Here is a 23,324-nt window from a genome sequence, read left to right as displayed (position 1 = left end):
TTGGACTGGCAAAATTCTACTCACCTTGATAAAGAAAGGACCAGATAAAAAGGCACTACCCTTCTTCAACCCATTCAGAAGCCTGTACTTCACATTTAGACCATCAGTGTAGCACCTATGTGTGTAATCAACTTGTAATGTCTCCTTTATTTACTTCGTAGTGTCAAGCAATGCACAGAGTTGGAATCTGAATATCTGATGGATCGAATAATAAATGTTCTTGTTCAGTTTAGAAGGTAGGCAATCTTAGAATGTTTATGAAACCAGTTCCTCAAAGACTGGCTAATTTACCAGGGTAGTTTGTGATATAGCTCAGGTTTTTTTAAATGTAGAAATGTTTGGATTTTCCATAGGTATAATGCTTGTAGAAAGGGTATAATCAGTTTACTATATTGGGAAAAACTCTCTATTCCCATATGAAAAGAAGAAAACAAAAAGTGTTACAACTTACTTAAGGACCTTCATAAGAGGGTGAAGACACTATTCCATAATGCAGGATGCCTGGTTTAATCCCAATTTTGCCCCCAACTAATTCTGTAATCTTTAACTCACAAGATTTCAGTAACTTTATTGACAAAAGATAAGGGATAAACAAATAAATACAAGGTACTTTCTGAAACTAAAATTCCAGTCTATGATCAAATATCTAGGCAGCAACTTGATTTTTAAAAAAGATAATTAAGCACATTCATTTGAACTAGTTGTCAGTAAAATAAAATGTGAAAAATCATCCTAAAGCTTGTGTTAGGTTCTCATTAAGATCCAAAACTTCATCTTCATTAAGGACGTTATTTACTTTTAATTTTTGGTAAAAGCAAAGAAGACATAAATAAATATCCACATTCTAATATTAACTATAGAGACTATTCTAAAAAATTCAGTACAGTCAAGCGTCATTTAACAACAAAGATACATTCTGAGAAATGTGTCCTTAGGCGATTTTGTCGTTGTGTGAACATCATAGAGTGTGTGTACACAAACCTAGATGGTATAGCCTATTGCACACCTAGGCTCTATGGTACTAATCTCACGGGACCACTGTCATATACACAGTCCGTCATTGACTGAAATGTTATGCAGCACATGACTGTATTCCATCAAACGTGCTGGGAGGGAGCAAATGACTTCAAAGAAATATTTTGCTATTTGTTGTAATTACCCCAGGCCTTTTCACATTCATTTAATCTTGTAAAATAAAGAAAAACTGAAAAGTAATTGGGATAATAACTGTAACAACAACATTATCAGGTACTTTATGTCCTATTTAAGTTTGTTTTTAAAAAGCTGAGGGCTTTACCAAACCCAATATTAAGGGAAAAGATATCATGAATTTTGTTTACATCTTTGGGTTTGGCTGTTCTATCATCTATCAGTTTATCAAAACATCAGCACTGGATTAGTACAAAGAATGAGAGGAAAAAAAACTTGTACTGCACCAGTAGCTTAGACCAAATAAATATGTGCTGAGAAGCAAGTTTGATTTCACATATATGATATGAACAGTTGGAAATTGCCTGTATTTTGTTGCCTAGAGAGGAAGATGACAAATAGTGGCAAAAAAAGTCATAAATGTGTGCAGAATATTCCTTAGTTCCTTTTTTGGATAACAATAGCTAACAGAGCTATTATCATAGCTATTGTTATTATTAACAGCTAAGTGTTTACCAGCTACCTGGCACGGCTCAGAACACTTTACATGTACTAACACTTTTAAGCCTCCTAACAGTCATATGAGGGAAGTTCTGTTATCTGCACTTCACAGGAAGAAAAAAACAGAGGCACAGAGTGCCTAAGTGGTGGTTTACCAGGAATTCTGATTTCGGAGCCTATCTGTTAATCATGCTATGCTGACTTCTATATATGAGGTTTAGAAATCAATATATATTTTAATGAAATACATTATTAAAATATGATAATCCTTAATCTGATGACAGCAAAAGTTACTGACAGGTTTTTAATTTTTTTGTTTTTCAAGAAAAAAAATTCAGATGTTATAATACCTGAAACATATCAGTGTTGCTGTCATAAGTATATTCAACCACCACCGTCTGGGCCCGAGATAAGGTATATGATATGCTATGCTGGTCCTTGTTGCTTATTGCCTAAGAAAGAAAAGATTAATAGCAAAAATTAGCTGGCAGGTCAATCAAATCAGATAATCTTTTCATTAAAAAAAAAGAAAGGTAATCACATATCTGACATATTTTCCCCTTGAAATTTCTGGTAAAGATTAATAACTCTCGCATAACCTCAGCTGCGACAGTAGTTTCTCAGGTTGACTGGGGTGTAGAAGAATAATTTGAAGCAGTTATAGAGTAAGAACACAATTTCATAGCATAAAAATACTATAAAATCTGGATCTCCCTTGTAAGTATTTTAAATTATAAAGTAATCAAAACCAAATCCCATGTAGAAACTGACAATAGTCCTCAGTACTGCTCTGATAAGGAGAAAATAAAAATTTTGCAGAATAAGAGGAATTTTATTTTTAAAGTAACTCGAAGAGTTACAGTTAACCAATAAGCAGAGTTAACTGCTTTCCTAACCATTCTGTGACTCTATAGATGACAAATATTTGCCACATGCTGGGCAAGATACATAAAAATTCATAGAATGATTAAACGTTACCAAAGGAAATGGATATAATGCTTATGACTGTACTTCTGACCTATCCCAAACTAAAAATATTGCTAAAAAGAACTTTTCAGTTTTGTTTTCAGGCGTTTTCTATGTGCATGAGTTGAAGATAATATCAGAGGGGGGAAAAACCTACAGAAAGGAAGTGGAAATAGGTTGCGTAAAAGGAAAACAGATACAAAAACACAAAAGAATGACTGTACATAGTAAAGAGGCTAAATGAAAAAACAGCTTCTTAATTAGAACTTTGGCATTATAAAATGTTACTTGCTTTCAATTTGTAGCTAACCTGTAATAGATAAAGCCTTAAAACAACAACTTTAAGACTGTGAAATTTTCAAATATATGAAGAGAATAAACAAGCATGTGGGCATTATCTAAACTAACTACCCGGCATTATCAAAGCTTAAAAATGCCATTTTTGCTTCTGATTTTTAAAAAGAAGTTAAACTCTACAGATACAAGTGAGGCTGCTTACATGTCCCTCCCTACTCTTCTTTCTTCATAGAGGTATCCAACCTCAAGAATGCAGTCTAGATGACTCCCATGCATCTTAACATTTTTTCCTACACATTCATGTATTCAAACATTATATAATTGTTTTATAGGTTTTATAACCTACAATTGCTTTAACTCAGCACTAAGCAACTGATTTTTCAATCAAATAATTGCTCAGTATTTTGCAAGTTAATTCTTAATGGCTAAAGAGATTTAAAAACAGTTTTTTGTGTACTTGGAGATTGTAATCCCTGTTTTTTCGCTCTTAAAACCTACTCTTAGATTGAGAATAAGAACTATGTCAAGTTAAGTTCCCACTGGACTGGAAGGCAGGGATTAACCACTCATCCCAAATGACTGCCAGACTAAACAATGAGTTTTCTTCATGACCTCACTACCACATTCCTCCAAAACTGAAAGAGGAAAGGGTCAATCTTTGATCCCTAAGATTCTTGTTGCCTAGTAAAGATGAAAAGGAGCTAACAATAAAAACATTAGGAGCATGACAGTAAAAATGCGAGGTACAGAGTAGGATATTATAAAGGTAGAGATTAGAAATATTTTCCCTATGACAGTGGTTCTCAACTAGAGGTAGTATTAGCTGTGTAAGGGGCATTTAGAAATATGTAGTGCGTTTTTTGGCTGTCATAATGATTTGAGGGCTTAAATGGCATTTAGTGGGTGGAGACAAGAATATTAAACATCCTGCAATATATGGGACAGTCCTGCACAAAGAAAGCTGGCACCCCCAAAATGCCAAGAGCACTCCTGTGGGGAGATACTGGAAAGAAGCTCCTACGACTGGATCCATAAGCAGTTCACTTCCACCAACTGCTTAGCACATCCCGTTTCTGAAAAGGAGTTAAAAGATACACCTAAAAAAAATCATCCCTTTTCTACATTCACTGGCTTTCAAATAATAATAGAGGAGGCCTAGTCAAGGTGTGAGGACTCTGTTTTAGATACCACCCTCAAAGCCAAAAATGCAATTAACTTCAGGGACTGGAGCTGTGACCTAAAACAAGGCATCATATGCCAATTTCTCTGTCTCTCGTTTATTTAACTTACAAAGATATACCTCAGATGGTATAATATTAATACACATCTTAGGACTGCTTAGCTAAAGATACAGGTACTTCCAGAAGTCAAGGAACTCGCTGTAATTTTTATTCACTCATCACATATCAAATTCAGTCTGTGTTATAAAATTAAAAGTAGAGGGATTTATAAGAAATGTAAAGATCTGAAATTCCACCTAATTGTCTATCACTTTGGGAAAAGCCCAAGTGTCCTGAAATGGTGGCCTGGCTTCTGGAGATTTTGGTAGGGAAAGGAAAAGGGGCTAGAAGCATTATATAGGCCAGGAGATTGACAAGTTATATTGTAGATACAATTGAGTATTTGCTTTCATAGCTTTGATTCAATTTAATAATTATTGAGGTCTACTTTGTTCAAGCTATGCTAAAAGCTGAGTCATAAAACAAACAAAAAATAAATAAAAACAAGAACATCCATAGAATCTTTGATAAAGACCCTTAGTTAAAAAAATGACCTCATCCAAACATGCTTCTAGGACCAGAATACACTTATTATTATATAATACTGCATTCCTTGCCCAGCCCAGGTGAGGTCCCTCCAGTAACAGTGAGAACTCCCTACTTCTCAGGGCAGACAGCCGCACACTTCTTAATACCAGGTAAAGCCCTGGCCCCACTCCCACCTTTTTTTAATAAGAAAAGGGAATGTTTCCTTCTAATTTCCACCCACTGATCTTGGTTTGTCATAAAACAAAAGTCTGAGGCCCTTCTTTCTATATGGCAGCCCTTCAAACATCATGTCTCCAAAGTATCTTCTCCCACCCAAACAAAAAGGAAACTTCTGGTATACAATGTGAAGGGAATGCTAGAGAATATAAACAACATGTACAAGGCTTCCAATTTCTCCAAGTTAATTTATTTAACTTTTTTTTTTTTTTTTTTACCTTTGCAGCCTGAGGAGTACAAGCAATATGCACAGTGCTGGGCTTCACCCCATTTGCCTTAGGTCTTTTAAATAAAGCAAACCTACTTTTCCTCCTTCCTCTATCGCCATTTGGGAGAGACCCATTATACCTGATGGGGGAAAAAAAAGTTTAGGTGATCTCTTGTAAGAACCACACAATTCTAAAAACAAATGCTTTACTTTGCTTTATAATATCAACTCCCGATTACTTATCTATTAGCACATTATAAGTATCTCAAATTCCTTTGAGCAATCACTGACCCCCAGTGCAGCTGTTGAGTGTGGAACAAAATAAGATTCTTTTTGGCTACATTCCAAGTCACAGAAAAGTACCTTCTGGATTATACATAGCTTTGAGTTATCTATATTTTTCTTCCCTCTTTTATTCAAGATAATCAAGAGCTGATTAATAGCATATCTGACTCCTTATGACTCATTCAATTTTTTTTAAAGGTGAATGTTTGCATGTGCTAATACAATCTTTAAAAGTATGGTATGAATTATTTAAAATGGAATCTCCTTTAATTGTGAACCAAACATCTTAAATAGCTGCACTTTCGAAATAAGAATGTTTTAGACTTGTTAAGTCTCAGCTATCTTAATGTACACATACACATTCACATTATGTTGGCAAAACTTGTCCAACTGAGATGCCTGCTAAGTAGTAGTTAAACATACTTTTGTTGTTGAGACGTTATGACCATTTCTCCATGATAACATATATACATGTCCTGAAGGTAAGCAAGTAAGCAAGGACTGAACTAATAGGAAAACAGTTCAAAACAGAACATTTGGGTGTTTACTATGTACTAGGCACTATTGGGTTCTATCCCATATATTATCTCACTTAATCCATCCTCATAAAAACTCTTTGAGATTGGCATCACTCTCCACCTTTACAGGTTAGGAATTAAGTTATTCCTCAGAGGAATTAAGTTATTTTCTGAAGGTCACACAAGTGACACTGGCAAAGGCAGAATTTGAATCCAGGTGTTTGTCATGTTTTTTTTTATTCTTTACTGCTTCATTATGGCATGAGCAGTAGCTTAATAATAATCTCTCCTTATTCACAGACCCCCAGCATCCCTAACACCCAGAAAAAATCTTTGGTTTGATGGTCTCTTACATATAGTTGGTCAACCTGGGGGAAAATGAAGCAGGGAACAGGGACAATTTTGAGGTTGGAGGAGAATGTGATTGTAAAATGGCCTACATTAATGGCTGACAAGGAATAGAAGGGAGTTTACTCAAAGACTACCATTTACAGAAATTATACTGATCCTTTATAAAAAAATAAAACACTCTGATTTCTACTGGAGAAAGCCCTTGCTAATCTTGCAAACCTTGCTAAAAGTTCAGAGCAGTGCCCCTCAGCTAATACATTAATTTTGTTATTCTAGGCTGTGTGGCCACTAGTCTCACTGTGGGGTTCCTCACTGCCCCTCACTACTGCCCCCCACTACTGTCCAGAAGAGTCACATGACTTGTTTCTCTTCTGGAGATATGCTCTCTATTCCCACATTGTGTTCCTGTAGCTCAAAGCTCTTTTGTAAGTAGCAACAGCATGAAACTGACAACCGTATCCAGCTTCACTTCTCCTTCTAGAGGGATGGGAAGAAGCATTATTTGCATTTTAAGACATCAAGTGCCAGATACAGAGACAACTCTATTGCTAAGGATTAACTGAGAAACTGCTGGGCTAGGAGAGGCAGTTTAAACCATACACTAAATTTGAAATTCTAGTCTTCAAATGACTCGAATTTCCTGCTAGAGGAATTTAACTTGCAATAGTTTTTGGTAGTTAAAAACTGTTTGTCATTAATACATTAAAATCTATGTGATTTGAAGTTGTAATATTGTAGTTACTATATTAAGTATACGATCTTCTAAATTCTGTGTTTGGAAAAAAAATTTTTTAAGTCTTAAAGGAACTTAGATGATCTTATCTAATTGTCATTTTACAGAGGAGGAAACTAAGGCCCAGACTGGTTAAGTGACTTTCCCAAGGTCATACAATGAGCAGTATTGGAATAAGCGCTGGAATCCAGGATTCCTGACTTCCGGTCAAGCTCAATAACTCCATATTACCTCCCCAATTTCTCTTACTCTCTCATCTGAAATAACGGATACATTCTCACTTAAACAAGAACTTGTCCCGGCCTGATTCTGTAATGTTTAGAGCTGCTTTTTTGCAAATTTTGCAATTTCTAGTTTCTGATATCTCTAGTTAGACTAATATTGTGCTTCTGTTTTGACAGTTATGGCAAGTTTAGATTGAAGAATAGATGATTCCATTATTTCAATTTATTTAATCTTTAGATTGTGTCTGTGTGAGCTGTATGGATAGATGACTCTTGAAGCAAACAAGCAGCGAGGTCCTGGGCTTCAGAGTCATGTATCCTTATGCCTGTACAATTCGTTTCACAAAGTACAGGACTATACGCACAAAACAACAACCGCTTCAGAGGGGCAAAGGAACAAATAAATGCTAACCCAGAAGAAATGACCTAAAGGGGAAGGGGATTTTTGGTAAAGTCAGCTGAGGCAAATTTTTCTAAAAGATGGGATAGGGAAGACAAATGAAATGATTATGTGCCTTTCAGACAAATACATTTTTCATTTCATCCTTAAGAAGCTTTGTCCTTTCAGGGGGTGAGGGTGAGGCAAAGTTTATGCGGTATTTGAGCGCTTGACAAGATGACATAAAAATGAGAATTAAAAGAGTTTCTTGATTTGGTAATATTACCCTGTAGCTTTAAATCCTTTTCGGAAATAGGTAGGATACAAATTCTAAAAAAAATACTTTTAACCAAGATGTCAAAGTTACTATATATTATTAAATTTTACGTGTCATCAGATGGAGAAACCTTACCCTAAGACAATGAGTTCACCATATTTTACTGGTGCTTTGGATGGATGATTTTCTTGATCAGGAGAAAACATGAGCTTGGCTGTCTTTCTCAAATCTTTGTTCACTGGTCAGGAGCCTTGGGACACCTTTTGCATTATTTCCTAGAGGGGAAAAGTTTTCATTAATAATGTGAACAATGAATTTCAGTTTAAATAAAGATCTTATTTTCTAGCAGTCCTCAAGAGCACAATATTATGCAAAGCATCACATAATATACAAAGTATGTGACATTTTCCCCAATAATGGTTATATATTTGGTACGACTGTCTAAACAGATTAAAAATGTAAATTTGGGGACTCCCACTTCCAGGAAGATGGAGTAGATGTATTTTCCCCTATTATTTCCACTAAGTACAACTAAAAACTCTGGACATTATATATAAAACATAAGAAGAATCTGAAAAGCAGAGATAAGGCAGACCAGTTAGGGACCTCAGGGCCCAATTTTTGCCTAAAATATCCCAGATTTGGAGCTGAAGAATCCAGCAACCTGGAAATGCCAACTGGCAGAGACAAAAAAAAAAACAAAACAACAAAAGCTTGCTCTCTCTAGTCAGAGGAACAAGAAAGGGGCAGCCTAAGCAGGACAGAAAACTTCTGACAATAACTACTCTACCGCAGCCAAACACCACAGAAAATACTGTGGCCCCACCCCCACCCACATCAGCAAGAGCCGGGTGGGGAACCTAGACTTCCACCTCATGAGGGCATAATGAGGAGGCCCAACCCCCCAACCAGGGTAGTGTCAGGCAGGCCAAGAAGGGAAACAGGACTTCTACCCTGCTGGCTGATAACATGCCCCCACCTCTACTCTAGCGGTATCAGTGGAGACCACATGGGGAGCCTGCACTTCTACCCTCACCTGGCAGTAAACAAGGATCTCCTTCCCCTGAATGTCAATGGAGGCTGAGTAGGGAATCTGGACTTCTATGTCCTCCAGGCAGTAACAAGGAGGCACCCCCAATCCCCCTGCCAAAACAGTGTCATCAAAACCAGTGGGAACAGAAGGTTTAGATAATATCCAGAGTCTCAGAACATAATGCAAAAATGTCCAGGTTTCAACAGAAAACCACTCATCTTATCAAGAACTAGAAAGATTTAAAACAATCCAAAAAGATAATCATCAGATGCCAAAACTGAGATGACAGAAATGAGAGAATTATCTGATAAAGATTTTAAACCAGCCATAACAAAAATGCTTCAACAAGCAATTACAAACATGTTTGGGACAGAGGAAAAAGAAAACAGAGTCTTGGCAAAGAACAAGAAGGTATAAAAATCTCACTGGATGGGCTTAACAGCAGAATGAAAAGAACATAGTAAAGAATCAGTGAACTGGAAGATAGAAATTACCCAATCTGAACAAAGAGAGAAAATGGACTGGTGGGGGGGTAGGGCGGGGAAGAACAGAGCCTCGTGGCATGGACCTAGGGCACTACAGTAAGAGAGCTAACATTTGTATCACTAGAACCCAGAAAGAGTGGAGAAAGAGAGCAGAGCTGAAAAAGTACTCAAACAAATAGTGGCTGAAAACTTAACCAAATTGGGAAAGAGCGACAAGAGCACAGACTCAAGAAGCTGAACAAATTCCACACAGGATAAACCTGAAGAAACCCATGCCAGACACATCATAATTAAACTTCTGAAAACTAAATGCAAAGAAAATATCTTGAAAGCAGTCAGAGAGAAAGTATACCTTACCTTTGAAAGGAAAAGCAATTAGAATGATAGTGGACTTCTTACCAGAAACTACAGAAGCCAGAAGGAAGTGGCATTTTTTTTTTTTCACTGAAAAAAAAAGAACTGTCAACCCAGAATCCTATACCCAGCAAAAATGGAGGGGAAATTAAGACATTCTCACAAGAAGGAAAATTAAGAAAATTTGTCACCATCCGATCTACTGATAGAATGGCTAGAGGAAATTCGCTAAGCAGAAAAGAAATGATAAAAGAAAAGAATCTTGGAACATCGGAAAGGAAGAAAGAACACGGCAAGTAAAAATACAGATAAACACAATACACTTTCTTTTTCTTGAATGTTCTACATTATGTCTGAAGGTCAAAGTGAAAAGTATAACACTATCTGATGTGGTTCCAAATGCACGTGAAGGAAATATTTAAGACAATTACATATTGCACTCCTGGGCATTTATCCTAGAGAAATGAAGACTTATGTTCATATAAAACCTGTACACAAATGCTTATAGCAGCTTTATTTGTAATAGCCCCACACTAGAAACGACCCAGATGTCTTGACTGAGTGAATGATTCAACTGTGGTACATCCACACTGTGGCAGAGCCCTCAGCAAGAAGAAGGAACAAATTGCTGGTACATGCATGAAACAACATGGATGAATCTCCAAAGAATTATACTGAGTAGAAAAAGCTAACCTCAAAAGGTTACATAAATGGTTCCATTTCTATAACATTCCTGAAATGACATATTATAGAAATGGAAAACAGATTAGTGGTTGCCAGGGGTTAACGAGGGGATCGGAGTAGGAGGGAAGTAGGTATGGTTTTAAAAGGACAACAGGAAGGACCCCTGTGGTGATGAAAATGTTCTGTATCTTTATCAATGTCAATATTCTGGTTGTGATATTTTACAGCAGTTTTGCAGGATATTACCACTGGGGGAAACTGAGTAAAGGGCAGGCTGGATCTCTCTCTGTATTATTTCTTACAATTGCATGTGAATCAACAGTTATCTCAAAATAAAAAGTTTAATTAAAAGATATAAATTTGACACAAGCATGAAAAACAAAAGACTAACACTTCTGATAAGCCAGAAAAATCACTACAATAAACAATCCCCACAATACTATGATGTCTATTCATCAGCAGTTTAATGGGACCAGGTATTTCCTACATCTAGTCTCTCCCTGGTCTTCCTGTTAGACCCGTTACAAAGGTTTCATAACAAAACTCTTACTAGCTAATCCATAAAAGTCTCCTGGTTTTACACTTTCACCAGTAGGTTTCATAGGAAACTCCAGAACGAAAAATCCTACTTGTCTTTTTCTACAGTACAATGAAATACAGCCTGTATAGAGGCACTTTTCGAGAGAAGGTAACACAAGATTTGTAGCCCAACGAATCAAAACAAGTAAAGGGAGAAGGCTTAGCCATTTTGACCCCTTTTTCTCCCTTGTAACTGACATACACATTTAGACCAGCAATTGAGACAAACACACTAACTTTTATTGTTGGTAAATTAAAAAAAAAGCTTACTAAATTATTTTAAAGAAATGAAACATGCTTAAGAACTATTTTAAGAAAAACATTTCCTACATTCAAATACACTATAAAATCCTCTCATCTCCCCAGATGAATTTGCTTTTGATGACCAGATTTTAATTCATCAGATTGTTCAAAGGTTACAGAAACCAATATATAGGTACGTCACGATAATTGTGAGACATTAGGCTTGTGCAGAAATGCTTTACTTAAGTAAAATAAACTATACTGATCAAATATCCCAATTAGAAAAAGAAACAGACGTGAAGCTAAAACCTCCAATGTAAAAATTTAAGAATTTTAAGAAAAATTAAATTAACCAAAGAACAATTTTGGTTCCATGTAACAAGATCTTCTGATCTACATTAAATCATACTGTAATATATAAATATGTATCTATGGCCTCTCATTTCTCCTCTAAGGAAGCATCCCATTTTAAAAAGCTAAGCAGAAGCTTAATTAGAGGCTTTAACTGTGCTTTTCTTATTAGACAATTAAGGTACTGCCATCAAACGTGAAAACATCGCTTTGACACATTTCTGACCAAGAATAGCAAGAATTAAAAACTTAATAGCAAGAATTAATTAAATTTAAATTTTAAATTAAATTTTAATAACATTGCGTTGTCTTGATTTGGATTCCTATTTAGAGCTACTTTCTATTTTTAGGCAGTGACAGTTTTCCATTTATAGTAGCAAAAAATTTCCTTTAAAAAAACTTATTTAAAGAAGTAAGTCAAATAGTATTAGTAAGTACACAGATATGGCAAAAATCTGAAAGTGATATGTGAATGCCCATATCTGGCTGACACTAGTATATAGCATGGTTAGCAAGTATCAGTCCATGTTCTAGTTCTAGCTCTCTTTGAACAAAGCTGTCTATTTCCTCATTTTTAAAAATCAAGGAACTAAAGCAGAATGAAGAGAATTTTAGAGCTGGAAAAAAATGTAAGAGACCATCTGGTCCTAACATAAGAATTTATAAGTAATGTGCATATAGCCCTATACATTGAGTCCTATTGCCTCTATAGCAAAAGCAACAATTTTTAGCTTTGACAAGGAATTAGAGAAGGGTTGGCACCTACCCACCATTCCATACTTTCTAGAGCCCCTGGCCAAATTAGCCAAGAAAAACAATATATTTCCAATTATACTTATTCTTACTCTACGTAGGTCCCTTAGAAGGCCTATCTTGGGATGTTTTATCAGTGATATCAAAGTCACAATCACAGAAACACACTCAAACTTAGCTTCTATTTCTATATTTAATAATCTAAAACTATATAATAAAACCCTTTAGTAGTATTGGTTATTTATACATTTAAATGATGCAAGATAAACAGTTTTCTTAAATTTAAAATGGCATATCATCAATAGATATATAACTGGCATTCTTAAACTATGAATAAAGTGTGCCATGATAGCTACTTCTCCTGAAACCTTTCACTGCAATTCTAATACATGTTGATAGGTGATTGTTGGAATCCTGAATCCTGATGTGTTCTGAACAAAGATTCATGATCTTTACAATAGTTTAGAATCTTTCACAAAAGCCCAGTTAGCTAGACAGTGCTCTCATGCTCAATTTCTCTCTCTATTCTCTATATTTTAAAATCTGAATAAGATATAGAATTCTTCAAAATCAATTCCTGAAGTCATGCACTTGAGAACGTGAAATGGGTATGTACCTAAAGTATATTTGAATGCCTCAATTACTGGCCCCACTTGTTGGTATTCAATTAAGTTAGCTGGTCTGACTCCACATATTCAGCCCTACCCCAATGTGATCTAGCACAAAGAACATGAAACAGCACCATTAATTCTAGAGAAAATCTGCTAGGATAATAAAGCTGTTTTCTATAATATCTATTACTTTGAAGCTCTGCTTGATACTTGAAAATTAAGCATGTTGTTCTCATCAGCAGGGACCTTCCCAAGTTAAACAAATTTTCTTAAAGAAATATATTCTAGAATAGTGTTATTTTCTGTGTGGGCTGGGAAAACATGAAAAATCAGCCATAAAATATATATTTCTTAGAAATAGTCTCATTAATTTGACTGACACAACATTCTAATCATTTATTCTTTAAAGGTCAATGAAGTACAATTGTTTTCATATCAAGTCTTCCCAAAGGACTTTCTATAATACATAATTGTTAGTTTCACCTAAAGAAGGAAAACTGGGAAATCAATCTTTGTCCAAATTTCTCCCTCAACATAACACATTTTTTCTTTTATTATTTACATTGCACACAGCCTTTTGCTTACTACCTACTAAACACAAGTACAAAATTCCTGCCCTGAAAAATAAAAAGAAGCAAAACAAATACCAAGCAAGGGACAAAACAGATCTTCACAGATGTTTACATAACCTTTTGAACACTTCTATTTTGGCAAGCAAGTGAGTAGGCACAAAGGGGTGCTGAGAAAAAAAGGGAAAATGTTTTAAAACATGAAAATGTTATGATGCTTCTTTATGGTGAAAAATATAATGTGGACTGCATATATTATCTCTGATAAAACAGATTTCCATCTACACTAGAGCTTCCCTGTGGTTGACTTCAAAAGGATGACTCAAACAGAAAAAACTGTTTTGGTATATTTGTGGTGGAGCCATTTTATGAAACCAAGTTAGCTAGCTGATGACTGAAGGGAGGTCCATTTATAGCAGTTTCTTGATAAGAGTGAAAATTTAATCATCTTCTTCCTTCTTTCATCATCAGCAGGATTAATAAGCAGCATTTTTCCATAAAAGGAGAGAAGGGATAGGAGAAACAATGGTGCAGCAGTAGCAGTATGAGGTTACTACTTTGTCAGTGACTTTTAGCTTCTCAATAAGGCAGTGGAGGAAGTGAAGTCCATGTTCCCCTTCCCAAGATAGAGAGCACCCCCTGGGCAAACTCCCAGCCTCCCCTTTAGGGTAGCCAAATGACATGCTGATATTCTATCACCCACAGGGATAACATATTTCAGACCGATGAGAAAGCAATGAACATCTTTCCCAGGGACAGTATTTGTTCCTCTAAACTAGGGTTTCTCAACCTTGGCACTACTGACATTTTGACATTGCGGGGTGGCTGGCCAGTGTATTGTAGGAGGCTCCGCAGCACTCTTGGCCTTAACACCCCCCCGAGATGCCAGTAGCACCTCTAGTTGTGATGATCAAAAATGTCTCACCTTCCCACCCCCTAACCCCCTTCCTACCCTCACCCTATGAGAAACACTGCTCTAATCTCAAATTGGGGATGACAGTTTGTTTTTAGGAGGAGAATTTCCTCTATTTTTGGCATAGTGCTTGGCACATAGTAAAGTATTTAACAAATGTCTGCTTACTAACATCATCATACTGATGTCTTAAAGGGTTATTATCACTAAGCCTTGTGTTAGTGAAGGGAATGGCTGGGAGTGAGAAAGGGAGAACTATCATCTTACCTTGATGGTGATTAATTATTGGTATTTCTGTGCATTTAAAATATTGTAATATTGTAGCAACCTCTCTCAAGTGGTTGAAGGAGAGACTGGAGCTGGGGTGGCCATAGAAGTAGCTATAAGGCCAGTGCTGGGTAGCCTGATGTTTAGAGAAAGGCTAATCTGTGGAAGCCAGATAAAGAAAGATCTTCTTGACCAAGGGGACCCATACCTAGAAAAATTAAAAGCACACTTTGGAAAGCATGGGGGAATCCTTTTAAATCAAAAGAGGTGTCAGGGGCCGGCCCCGTGGCTTAGCGGTTAAGTGCACACGCTCTGCTACTGGCAGCCTGGGTTCGGATCCCAGGTGCGCACCAACGCACTGCTTCTCCGGCCATGCTGAGGCCGCGTCCCACATACAGCAACTAGAAGGATGTGCAGCTATGACATACAACTATCTACTGGGGCTTTGGGGAGAAAAAGGGAAAAAAAAAGGGAGGATTGGCAATAGATGTTAGCTCAGAGCTGGTCTTCCTCAGCAAAAAGAGGAGGATTAGCATGGATGTTAGCTCAGGGCTGATCTTCCTCACAAAAAAAAAAAAAAAAAAAAGAGGCGTCAATTTGAATCAACTTTGGATTAAGGTCTATTTTGTGCTTGCATAGAATGTTAATTAGCAAAGTGCTCTCACACAAGATTATTTTATTTGACCCTCACAAAAGCCCTGTGAATGTGGTAAGAAAGTCTTATTAACTCCATTTTCCAAATAAGGGAACTGAGTGTGTCAGTAAGAAAGGCCAGTGACCGGTTCAAGCCAAAAGGTAGTATCTGGCAGAGCTAGAACTGAAATCCATATACTAACTCGACATACATTAACGCATTTAATTTCTATCACAACTATATCAAATATAATCATTTATCCCCATTTTATAAATGGGGAAACTGAGGCTCCTAGAAGTTAAGTAGTCCAGTTTTCTGATACCACTAATCACGCATCAGACAAAGCTGGGTGGGGCTGATTCCTAAATAAGAACGAGAGATCCTATTATAGGACTATTTAGGAGAGAGACTAGAAAAGATATCTGTGTAAAAATAAACTCTAAACAAGTTATATTCAAGCATAGACTAGTGACAACTACGCAACTATGACTAGTGTTTTATGAGATTATTTGAACCTCTGTCACTTCCTCAATGCTCAATGTGTTTGTCAACCCTGTTTCCTGGTAGTGGCCAACAATAAAATCTTCAGTAAATGAAGTGGACTTTGCACACTTGTTTAAAAAATGGGGAGGGGAGAAAGGAAGCCAAGCGGAAAGCAGGGTGTTACACTAAGGCAAATTCCTGCTATCAGCAGGAAGAAACCCATGTATTAGAGGTGAATCCAGATGCCTAGGGATAGAAGGCTTCACGCACTCCCTGAAAAGTGACAGCCAAGAGAAAACTGCAGGGCAGTATTCCTAATTGGGGAAGAGAGTTTAAATACAACCTTGCCACCAACCCCAAAATGGTCACTTAATGGCCCACATCTAGAAAATGTATTTTAAAATACACAACTAAAGACTCAAACATTTTTACTGTCCCTGCCCATGCTTGCCCTGTATTCAACTCTTTTAGATTACCAAAGTTCCTAAAATGATAATAAGACTAGAAATTACTCTAGGTTTAACCACTCAAGTCCCAAACAAAATTCTGCAGGAAGCAGCAAATTCAGTGGGATTACATTGCTATTCGGAACAAAAACATCAGATAGAAGTATATTCATGGGAAATTCTATCATTTTCTAAAGTCAGCATCCAACACTGGCAGTCAACTCATGCTTAGGTTACCCTTTTTCCATAGTGGCTAACACTTCCTGGGTTCTGTCTCTGTGCCAAGCACTGTTCTAAGCATTTTATATGTATTAACTGATTTAATCCCTAGAACAACCTCATGAGGTAGGAACTATTATAACCCTCATTTTATAGATAAGAAAACTAACATTACAACTCAAATGTAGAAACAGTTGAGTTTAAAAAAAAGTACATGGGGGCGAGGTAGAGAGAACTACATTGGGAAACTAAATTAAACAACAAACAAGACAATCCTCCAACTCTTCTCCTATTATAAAGTATTAAAGAGTGAGAGTTTACATAAATACTACTGCCCTAACATGTGAATAAACTTCTATAATATTGACTAACTATTTAAATTTTCTCAGTAATTCAATCAATTGTTTAAAGCTGAGTGGACAAGTCCCTTGGATAAAATTTAAACTTGGAAAAAATGAATAAAATAGATGTTTCCCAACCACTTTAAATCTAGGTGCCAACCTGTGAAATAAAAAAATGGAAGACTGAGTCCATGGTCATCTTTTTATATTCTGGGAGTAAACCATAATAATCTTATGTAGGTGAAAAGCCCTTCCAAAAAAAGTATTGTGTAATGATTATTCTGGACAGTTAAATTACTCCTGGAAATAGAATAATCTGAGTTTTCTCTAGTCTTCATTTTTACTAAACCACTGACCAAGTTATACATGCATTTAAAAAAAGGCAAGAACAATAGTCTCAAAGTATCTCCCCCAAGATATTTATTAATCATATGGCGGAAAATAGTAACTTTACGGTGGGAGAAAGCTGGAAGATCTTAATCAACTGATTGAGGTTAACATTATCTGTAATAAGACATTTTGATGTCATGGATCCCCTGATTATGATGCACTGAGGACACATCATTTCTGTAGTATGTTGGCAAAAAATACATAACCTCAATCTAATCAAGAGAAAACATCAGATCAACCCAAATTGACAGATATTATACAAAATAACCATCACTACTCAATAAAAGTGCCAAGGTCATGCATGGAAGGTTGAGAAATTCCTAGATTAGGGGAGATTAAGGAGATGTAACAACTACATGGAATATAGGATCATGAATTGAATCCTGGAACAGAAAAAGGACTGGTTAAATATGAATATGGTCTGCAGTTTAGTTAATACTGTAGTATTGCACCAACTTTAATTTCTGGGTTTTGATAAATATACACTGGTTATATAGACTGTTAACAGTAGAGGAAGTGGAGTAAAGGGTATATGCTAACTCACTGCATTATTTTTCCAATTTTTCTCTAATGCTAAAATTTCAAAATAAAAAGTAAAAAACAACAAAAAAGACAATAAAAATAGAAAACAAACAAACAAGCCCTTTATATTTAATAAAAGGCATTGAAGAATGAATTAAAGATTCAAAGTTTGCCTCCTTTCAGCCTTCTCAGAACCTAAAGGTGCAGGATTTCCAAGTTGTGCTTGTCCTGTCAAATCACAGTGCCTGCCAGGTCTTATGTTCTTTCTCTGACGTGAAACTGCCCATCTACAGCTCCTCTGGTCAGCAAAGTTGTTACTACACAAGTGTGGCCACTCACTGGACTGAGCGATACCTGCACCAGTGATCCATCTACACACTGACCAGAATTTGCAGAACCATGCTTCGTGGGTTTTTCTTTAAAAAGAAAAAAAAGTTATGATGTATAAGGGCAATTTTAGTATTGAATGCTCTAGGTGGTTTAATCAGAAAACACTTTGTATATGCAATTACATCACAGCTTCTAAATTAACGCTGCACAGTGAAATCTTTAACAGTATTTGAATTTATTTGAGTTCTGTCCATCTACACACATGAATTCTGGTCTTAAAGAGTTTATGAAAGGGAACAGAAAGGGGAGCTGAGAGGAAGAAAGAAGAGTTAGGAAGCAGCAGCCCTGGGTGACTTGGATACATTTCATTAAAAAAAAACCTTGGAAAGCCAGAAAGTCAAATACTTTCTTGAATTATTCACTAATTATTTTATTATGATAGTGTTCTTCAAACTAGAAGAGATACTTGTGAAGACTAAGCTACGACTGTGCCTACGGCCAACCCTGAGAACTCTGGCCTTTGCCAGTCATGAGGGCAATATCCAGGTCCTTCATGAATTCTCAAATCCACAAAACCTGTTCTGTAGCACACGATTTTCTCATCCTATAAAATGGTGACAATATTTTCCACATCTCATAGGATTTGTCACCAGGACTGAATGAGAACAACAAAGCTGCACTGAGATTTGGATGTTGGGCCATCTCCTTGGTTCACTCACTAGATACACAAGTCTTAGACTTTTGGGTCTCTTAAAATTATTCAAACTGTGAGAGTTAAACCAGTTATTTGCAAGGACCTAATGTAATATAAAAAAAAAAAATCACGTATTTGTTAAATACGTAATATGTATTTAGTTAGGCATACAAAGTAGGTCTTAATAATACTTGGTTAATTTATGGTCATGCTGCCCCATCACTTAAGACTTAATTATTTTCTCAGAGATTCATCTTTATTTCTTAGTATTTAAACAAATGTTTATAATCTGTTCTTTGTAGATAACTTTGATACCATGTAGAAAGCTCCAGTTTTCTACTGCTTGTAATATATAACAGGCCCTGAAATATAATCAAAGGCCTCAAAAATCACTGCAATTAGTTTCAAGGTTGAATGCTATATAAATGTTTGATTCTCAGTAAGTGAAAAAGCAATACATTTAAATCAAATAAGATTTCATGTATGTATTCCCTGCTGTTACACAGAAATTAACTTTAATTCTTTTATAGTTTCAAAATTCCATTATAGGCTCTATTATAAAGCAATGGGAAAAGAATAATGTAGTTCAAAATTCAAATTATGAATGAATCTCCAGTATTGTTTCTAACAGTAAAGCCTAAAGAGAGAAATCCTTATTAAAAGATGACAACTATTACTAATCTCACTAATGAACAAAAGTTTCATCTTATAAGTTTTAGTTTTCTCTTTGGTTCATGAAAAGTTCTCAAAAGTAGCAGCTGATCTTTCTTTGACCAAATCATGTTTTCCCCATAAATTTTTATAGCAGTAATTTAGAGACATTGTGTGTGGGAGTCTAAGAACATCTATTTTTTAGCAGAGTGAATATTTTAAATCAGTCAGTATGGTATTCCTATTTAACTCTTTTCATTAGGAAAACCATATATACATATAGCTGGATTGTTTGTACAAATTTCCTCTCTCCACTCTGATTATTGGTATATTATCACATTACAAATATGTATTATTATGATAAATTTTTCCTGATTTGCAACTTTTCTCTTAACTTCCAGGTTATACATATACAAAGTGAATACTTCCTCCTCACAAATAGATTAGAAAATATGGTAAAAAATGAACACACATTACTGGGCAGCATGTCAGTACTCTAGCAAACAGATTCAGTTTTTCATGAATTTCCTATAAAAAGAAAAAAATCTTAATTATGCCTTTACTTTTAATGAAAATAAAATGCTTCAGAAAAGAACATTGCTGGGAACTTACAACTGTTCATTTTTTAGCAGAAAAGCCGCCCCTGCCCCCCTCAATCATCAGATCTAAAATTATTAAATCTCTTTCTACCATATCAGAGGAAGAATAACATTACTTAACATCCTTATAGAGCAAGACTCTCAATATTAAAATAAAATTCTTTATAATTTTTCCCTACCTTGTGAAAATATTTAAATAGTAAATTGTAGTTATCTCAAAGGCCTAGATCTCTTTGAGAGGAACTCAGGAGAAGATTTATGGTCAAAAAACTAGAGTCTGAATAAGCTGTCAACAGCTAACCAAAGTACAATGACAGCATCATCATTCTGGCTACCAAACAATTTCCTTCAGAGAACAACATAATTCTCAAATTTAATAATTCAAAAGAAAACAGTGGACAACATTAAGTTCTGAAGCATGTAAAAAACTAAATATTGCAGCTTGGATTGGAAAAATATTACAAATAAAGAGTTTTCAGATTTCTGTTGCCCAACAGTCAACAGGCAATAAATACCTGTAGTTATTTTTCTTATGCTTTAAGACTGATGGGAGGTGAGAGTTACAGTGTGAAGCCTCTCTAAAAACACAAAAGCCTTGGAGCTTGAGATTTATTCAACCCTTTCCCTAAGATGGATGGAAATGTAATTCATACATAACACACTTCTAAAGCTGAATGTGAAAAAATTAAATATAAACAATTTGATTAATTATAACTCAAAGCATTCCTTTTACAACCCTACCTTTACCCTGAAGCACTGACAATGTGACACTTAAAATTAAGCCACAGAACACCTACCTCTTTATTCCATCGCTATCACAAGCTAGATAAACAATCTTCTCGCCAGAGGATAAATTCCAGATAGTATTAAAGCATCTCCCACTTACGCTTGGAATCACACACCGAATAGCTGTCTGCTCAGTGTTCTTTCACTGAAGCACCTCATAACGTGTGTGGGTGGGCCTGTGTTATGCAAAATAGGTAAACACTATATAATTCTAGATTCTATTGGCTGAAGTGAGAATTCACTTCTCCCTCACCTCCTCCCTAAGGAAGTCTGTGGCCCAAAAGGGAAGAAACAGAAGTAAGAGGGAAGCACAGAACAGTTTTTAACACAGGCTTAATTTCAAGTTATGGAACAAGGTACTTCAAAAGGGAGTATGCTATTTCTTAAAAGTCTGAACGAATTAACTAGATAAATGCTCTATAAATGTCAGAAGTATAACTAAGATACTGAACTACCTTTTCATGATGTGTAATAGCCTATTTTAACAGATTTAGTATAATTCTCAATCTGTTAAGAAACACTCCATTTGAAAAAACAGAAGAAATACAATTCATATGTAAAGAAAGAGGGCCCTTTTGGCACTATCAAATGAATCAGTTTTTTGTCTGATTATATAAAATACTGTATTATCCTAGGCATAAGAATAGGTGAACATTCAGTCATATTTTCAATTGATCATGCTTGTTTATTTCCAGCTTTATACTTTAAAATAAAATAAATTATATTCATCTGGTGCTCATGAATGGAGAAACAATCGCAGTACCCAGAGGTGAGTTGGGACTGTACAAGCTCCATCAAGTAGCTACTGAAGGCACCCTACTTACTGACTTTAGCTGCTCTGAGATTGTCCTACTTGTAAGCTTCATTTGAGGAGTTACTGCCTGCTACTCCATAGTCCCCCATACCTTTTCTTATGAAAAGAAATGTTTTTTCATATGGTGAAGGGTTGCGCATGGAACTAGTCTATTCCTCTACACAGCCAAAGGTGAACCTGCTTTGTGCTTAACTATATTTAATATTTTTCTTTTTTTTAATTATATTGAGGTCATAATAGTTTATAACATTGTGAAATTTCAGGTGTACATTATTATTTATCAGTCACCATATATATATGTGCCCCTTTACCCCTTTTGCCACTCCCAACCCCCTTTCCCTCGGTAACCACTAATCTGTTCTCTTCATCCATGTGTTTGCTTTATCTTCCACATATGAGTGAAATCATGCAGTGTTTGTCTTTCTTTGTCTGGCTTATTTTGTTTAAAAGATGTTTTTAATCATGCTACATTAAGTCACAAGAGTAAATGCTGGTTCATATCTTTTCATTAAGTTACATATACAAACCATCTATACTCTCCACCCATTAAACTGTTGTTCAACTTGAATCTAGGGGCTGATATTCTCTTATATAAAAATACTTTTAGTGGCCCTAAGTCTAATACCTTGTCACCTAATATCTTGGCACGAAATGAACCCCCCTCTATCTTAATAGCTGCGAGTTTACTTCTGTTGCTTCCCAGCATTCCATAACTGTGTCATATCCCTTGAAGATGTTCTTTAGTAAATTTGCATAATGTTTCTTTTGCTCATTCTGCTGGCAGCAGGCCCACTAAGGTTACTGTTAAGTAAATGTGCTCAGGTATTCTGCTTTTGTCCAGTGTATACACATGTCCAGTCCAGGAAATATATCTGTAAAAATGATCTAGGCATGTTCTAAGATTTTGCTGTTTGGTGATCCTGCCTTGTCATGTGAGTCTAGGCTGATGAAATTGCTCAAGAAGCCCAACATGACAAGTCCAATACTCATACTAAACAGAATGTAGTTGTGACTGACTATGCCTTAAACTTGACTTCACAACAAAACCTAAGGACCTGCCATTCTTTAGACCAACATATCGACTTCTCTTAATTTTGGAAGTGTATCTTTTGCTCAACTCCTAAGGCAACTGAGATATCAATAGCTCATATGCCATCATCATGAACTACCTTAATGATTAAAAATAGAGCATTAAGAGTATAAAAATTCCTTATGGGTCTGGTCCGGTGGCATAGTGGTTAAGCTGGTGTGCTCTGCTTTGGCGGCCCAAGGTTCGCAGGTTCGGATTCCGGGTGTGGACCTACGCACCCGTTATCAAGCCATGCTGTGGCAGGAGTCCCACATATAAAGTAGAGGAAGACTGGCAACGGATGTTAGGTCAGGGCTAATCTTCCTCACACACACACACACAAAATTCCTTACGTATTTCAAGCTGTGTTTATACCAAATAATCTCCTGAGGGAATATATTTTTCTTAAAGAGCTCTAAGAAGACACTGACGACAAAACTTCCATATTTTCTAAGTGAGTATGATGAGCTATTTTTATAATGGGACAAAGACCCATCTTTATAACGGAGAGAAGGGCTAGAATTAAATTTCTAAGCTTTTCTTTCCCAATCTGGATTCTGACTATGTACTTTTTTTTTTTTAACTTTCTTTCTTTTTGCTTTTCACATGTGCTTTATTTACAATGATGCCT

At 35.9% G+C, this 23,324-nt stretch overlaps 1 protein-coding gene across 2 annotated transcripts in view; it reads right to left on the bottom strand.

Moving 5' to 3' along the window:
• Positions 1–23,324, bottom strand: part of PELI1 (pellino E3 ubiquitin protein ligase 1) — a 55,185-nt gene that overhangs the window by 5,423 nt on the left and 26,438 nt on the right. For both annotated transcript variants that reach the window (XM_058551097.1, XM_058551098.1), the window contains exons 2-4: positions 8,009–8,148; positions 5,117–5,246; positions 2,001–2,102 (exon numbers count right to left, since the gene is read on the bottom strand). In XM_058551097.1, the coding sequence (XP_058407080.1) occupies positions 2,001–2,102; positions 5,117–5,246; positions 8,009–8,079 (303 nt within the window). In that variant the 5' untranslated portion in view covers positions 8,080–8,148. The remainder of the gene's footprint in view (positions 1–2,000; positions 2,103–5,116; positions 5,247–8,008; positions 8,149–23,324) is intronic.

This window comes from Diceros bicornis, chromosome 12 (genome assembly GCF_020826845.1).
Source record: "Diceros bicornis minor isolate mBicDic1 chromosome 12, mDicBic1.mat.cur, whole genome shotgun sequence".
NCBI lineage: Eukaryota > Metazoa > Chordata > Mammalia > Perissodactyla > Rhinocerotidae > Diceros > Diceros bicornis.
Note: the sequence above shows the minus strand (reverse complement) of the source record. Positions and strands in the feature narration are given on the sequence as shown.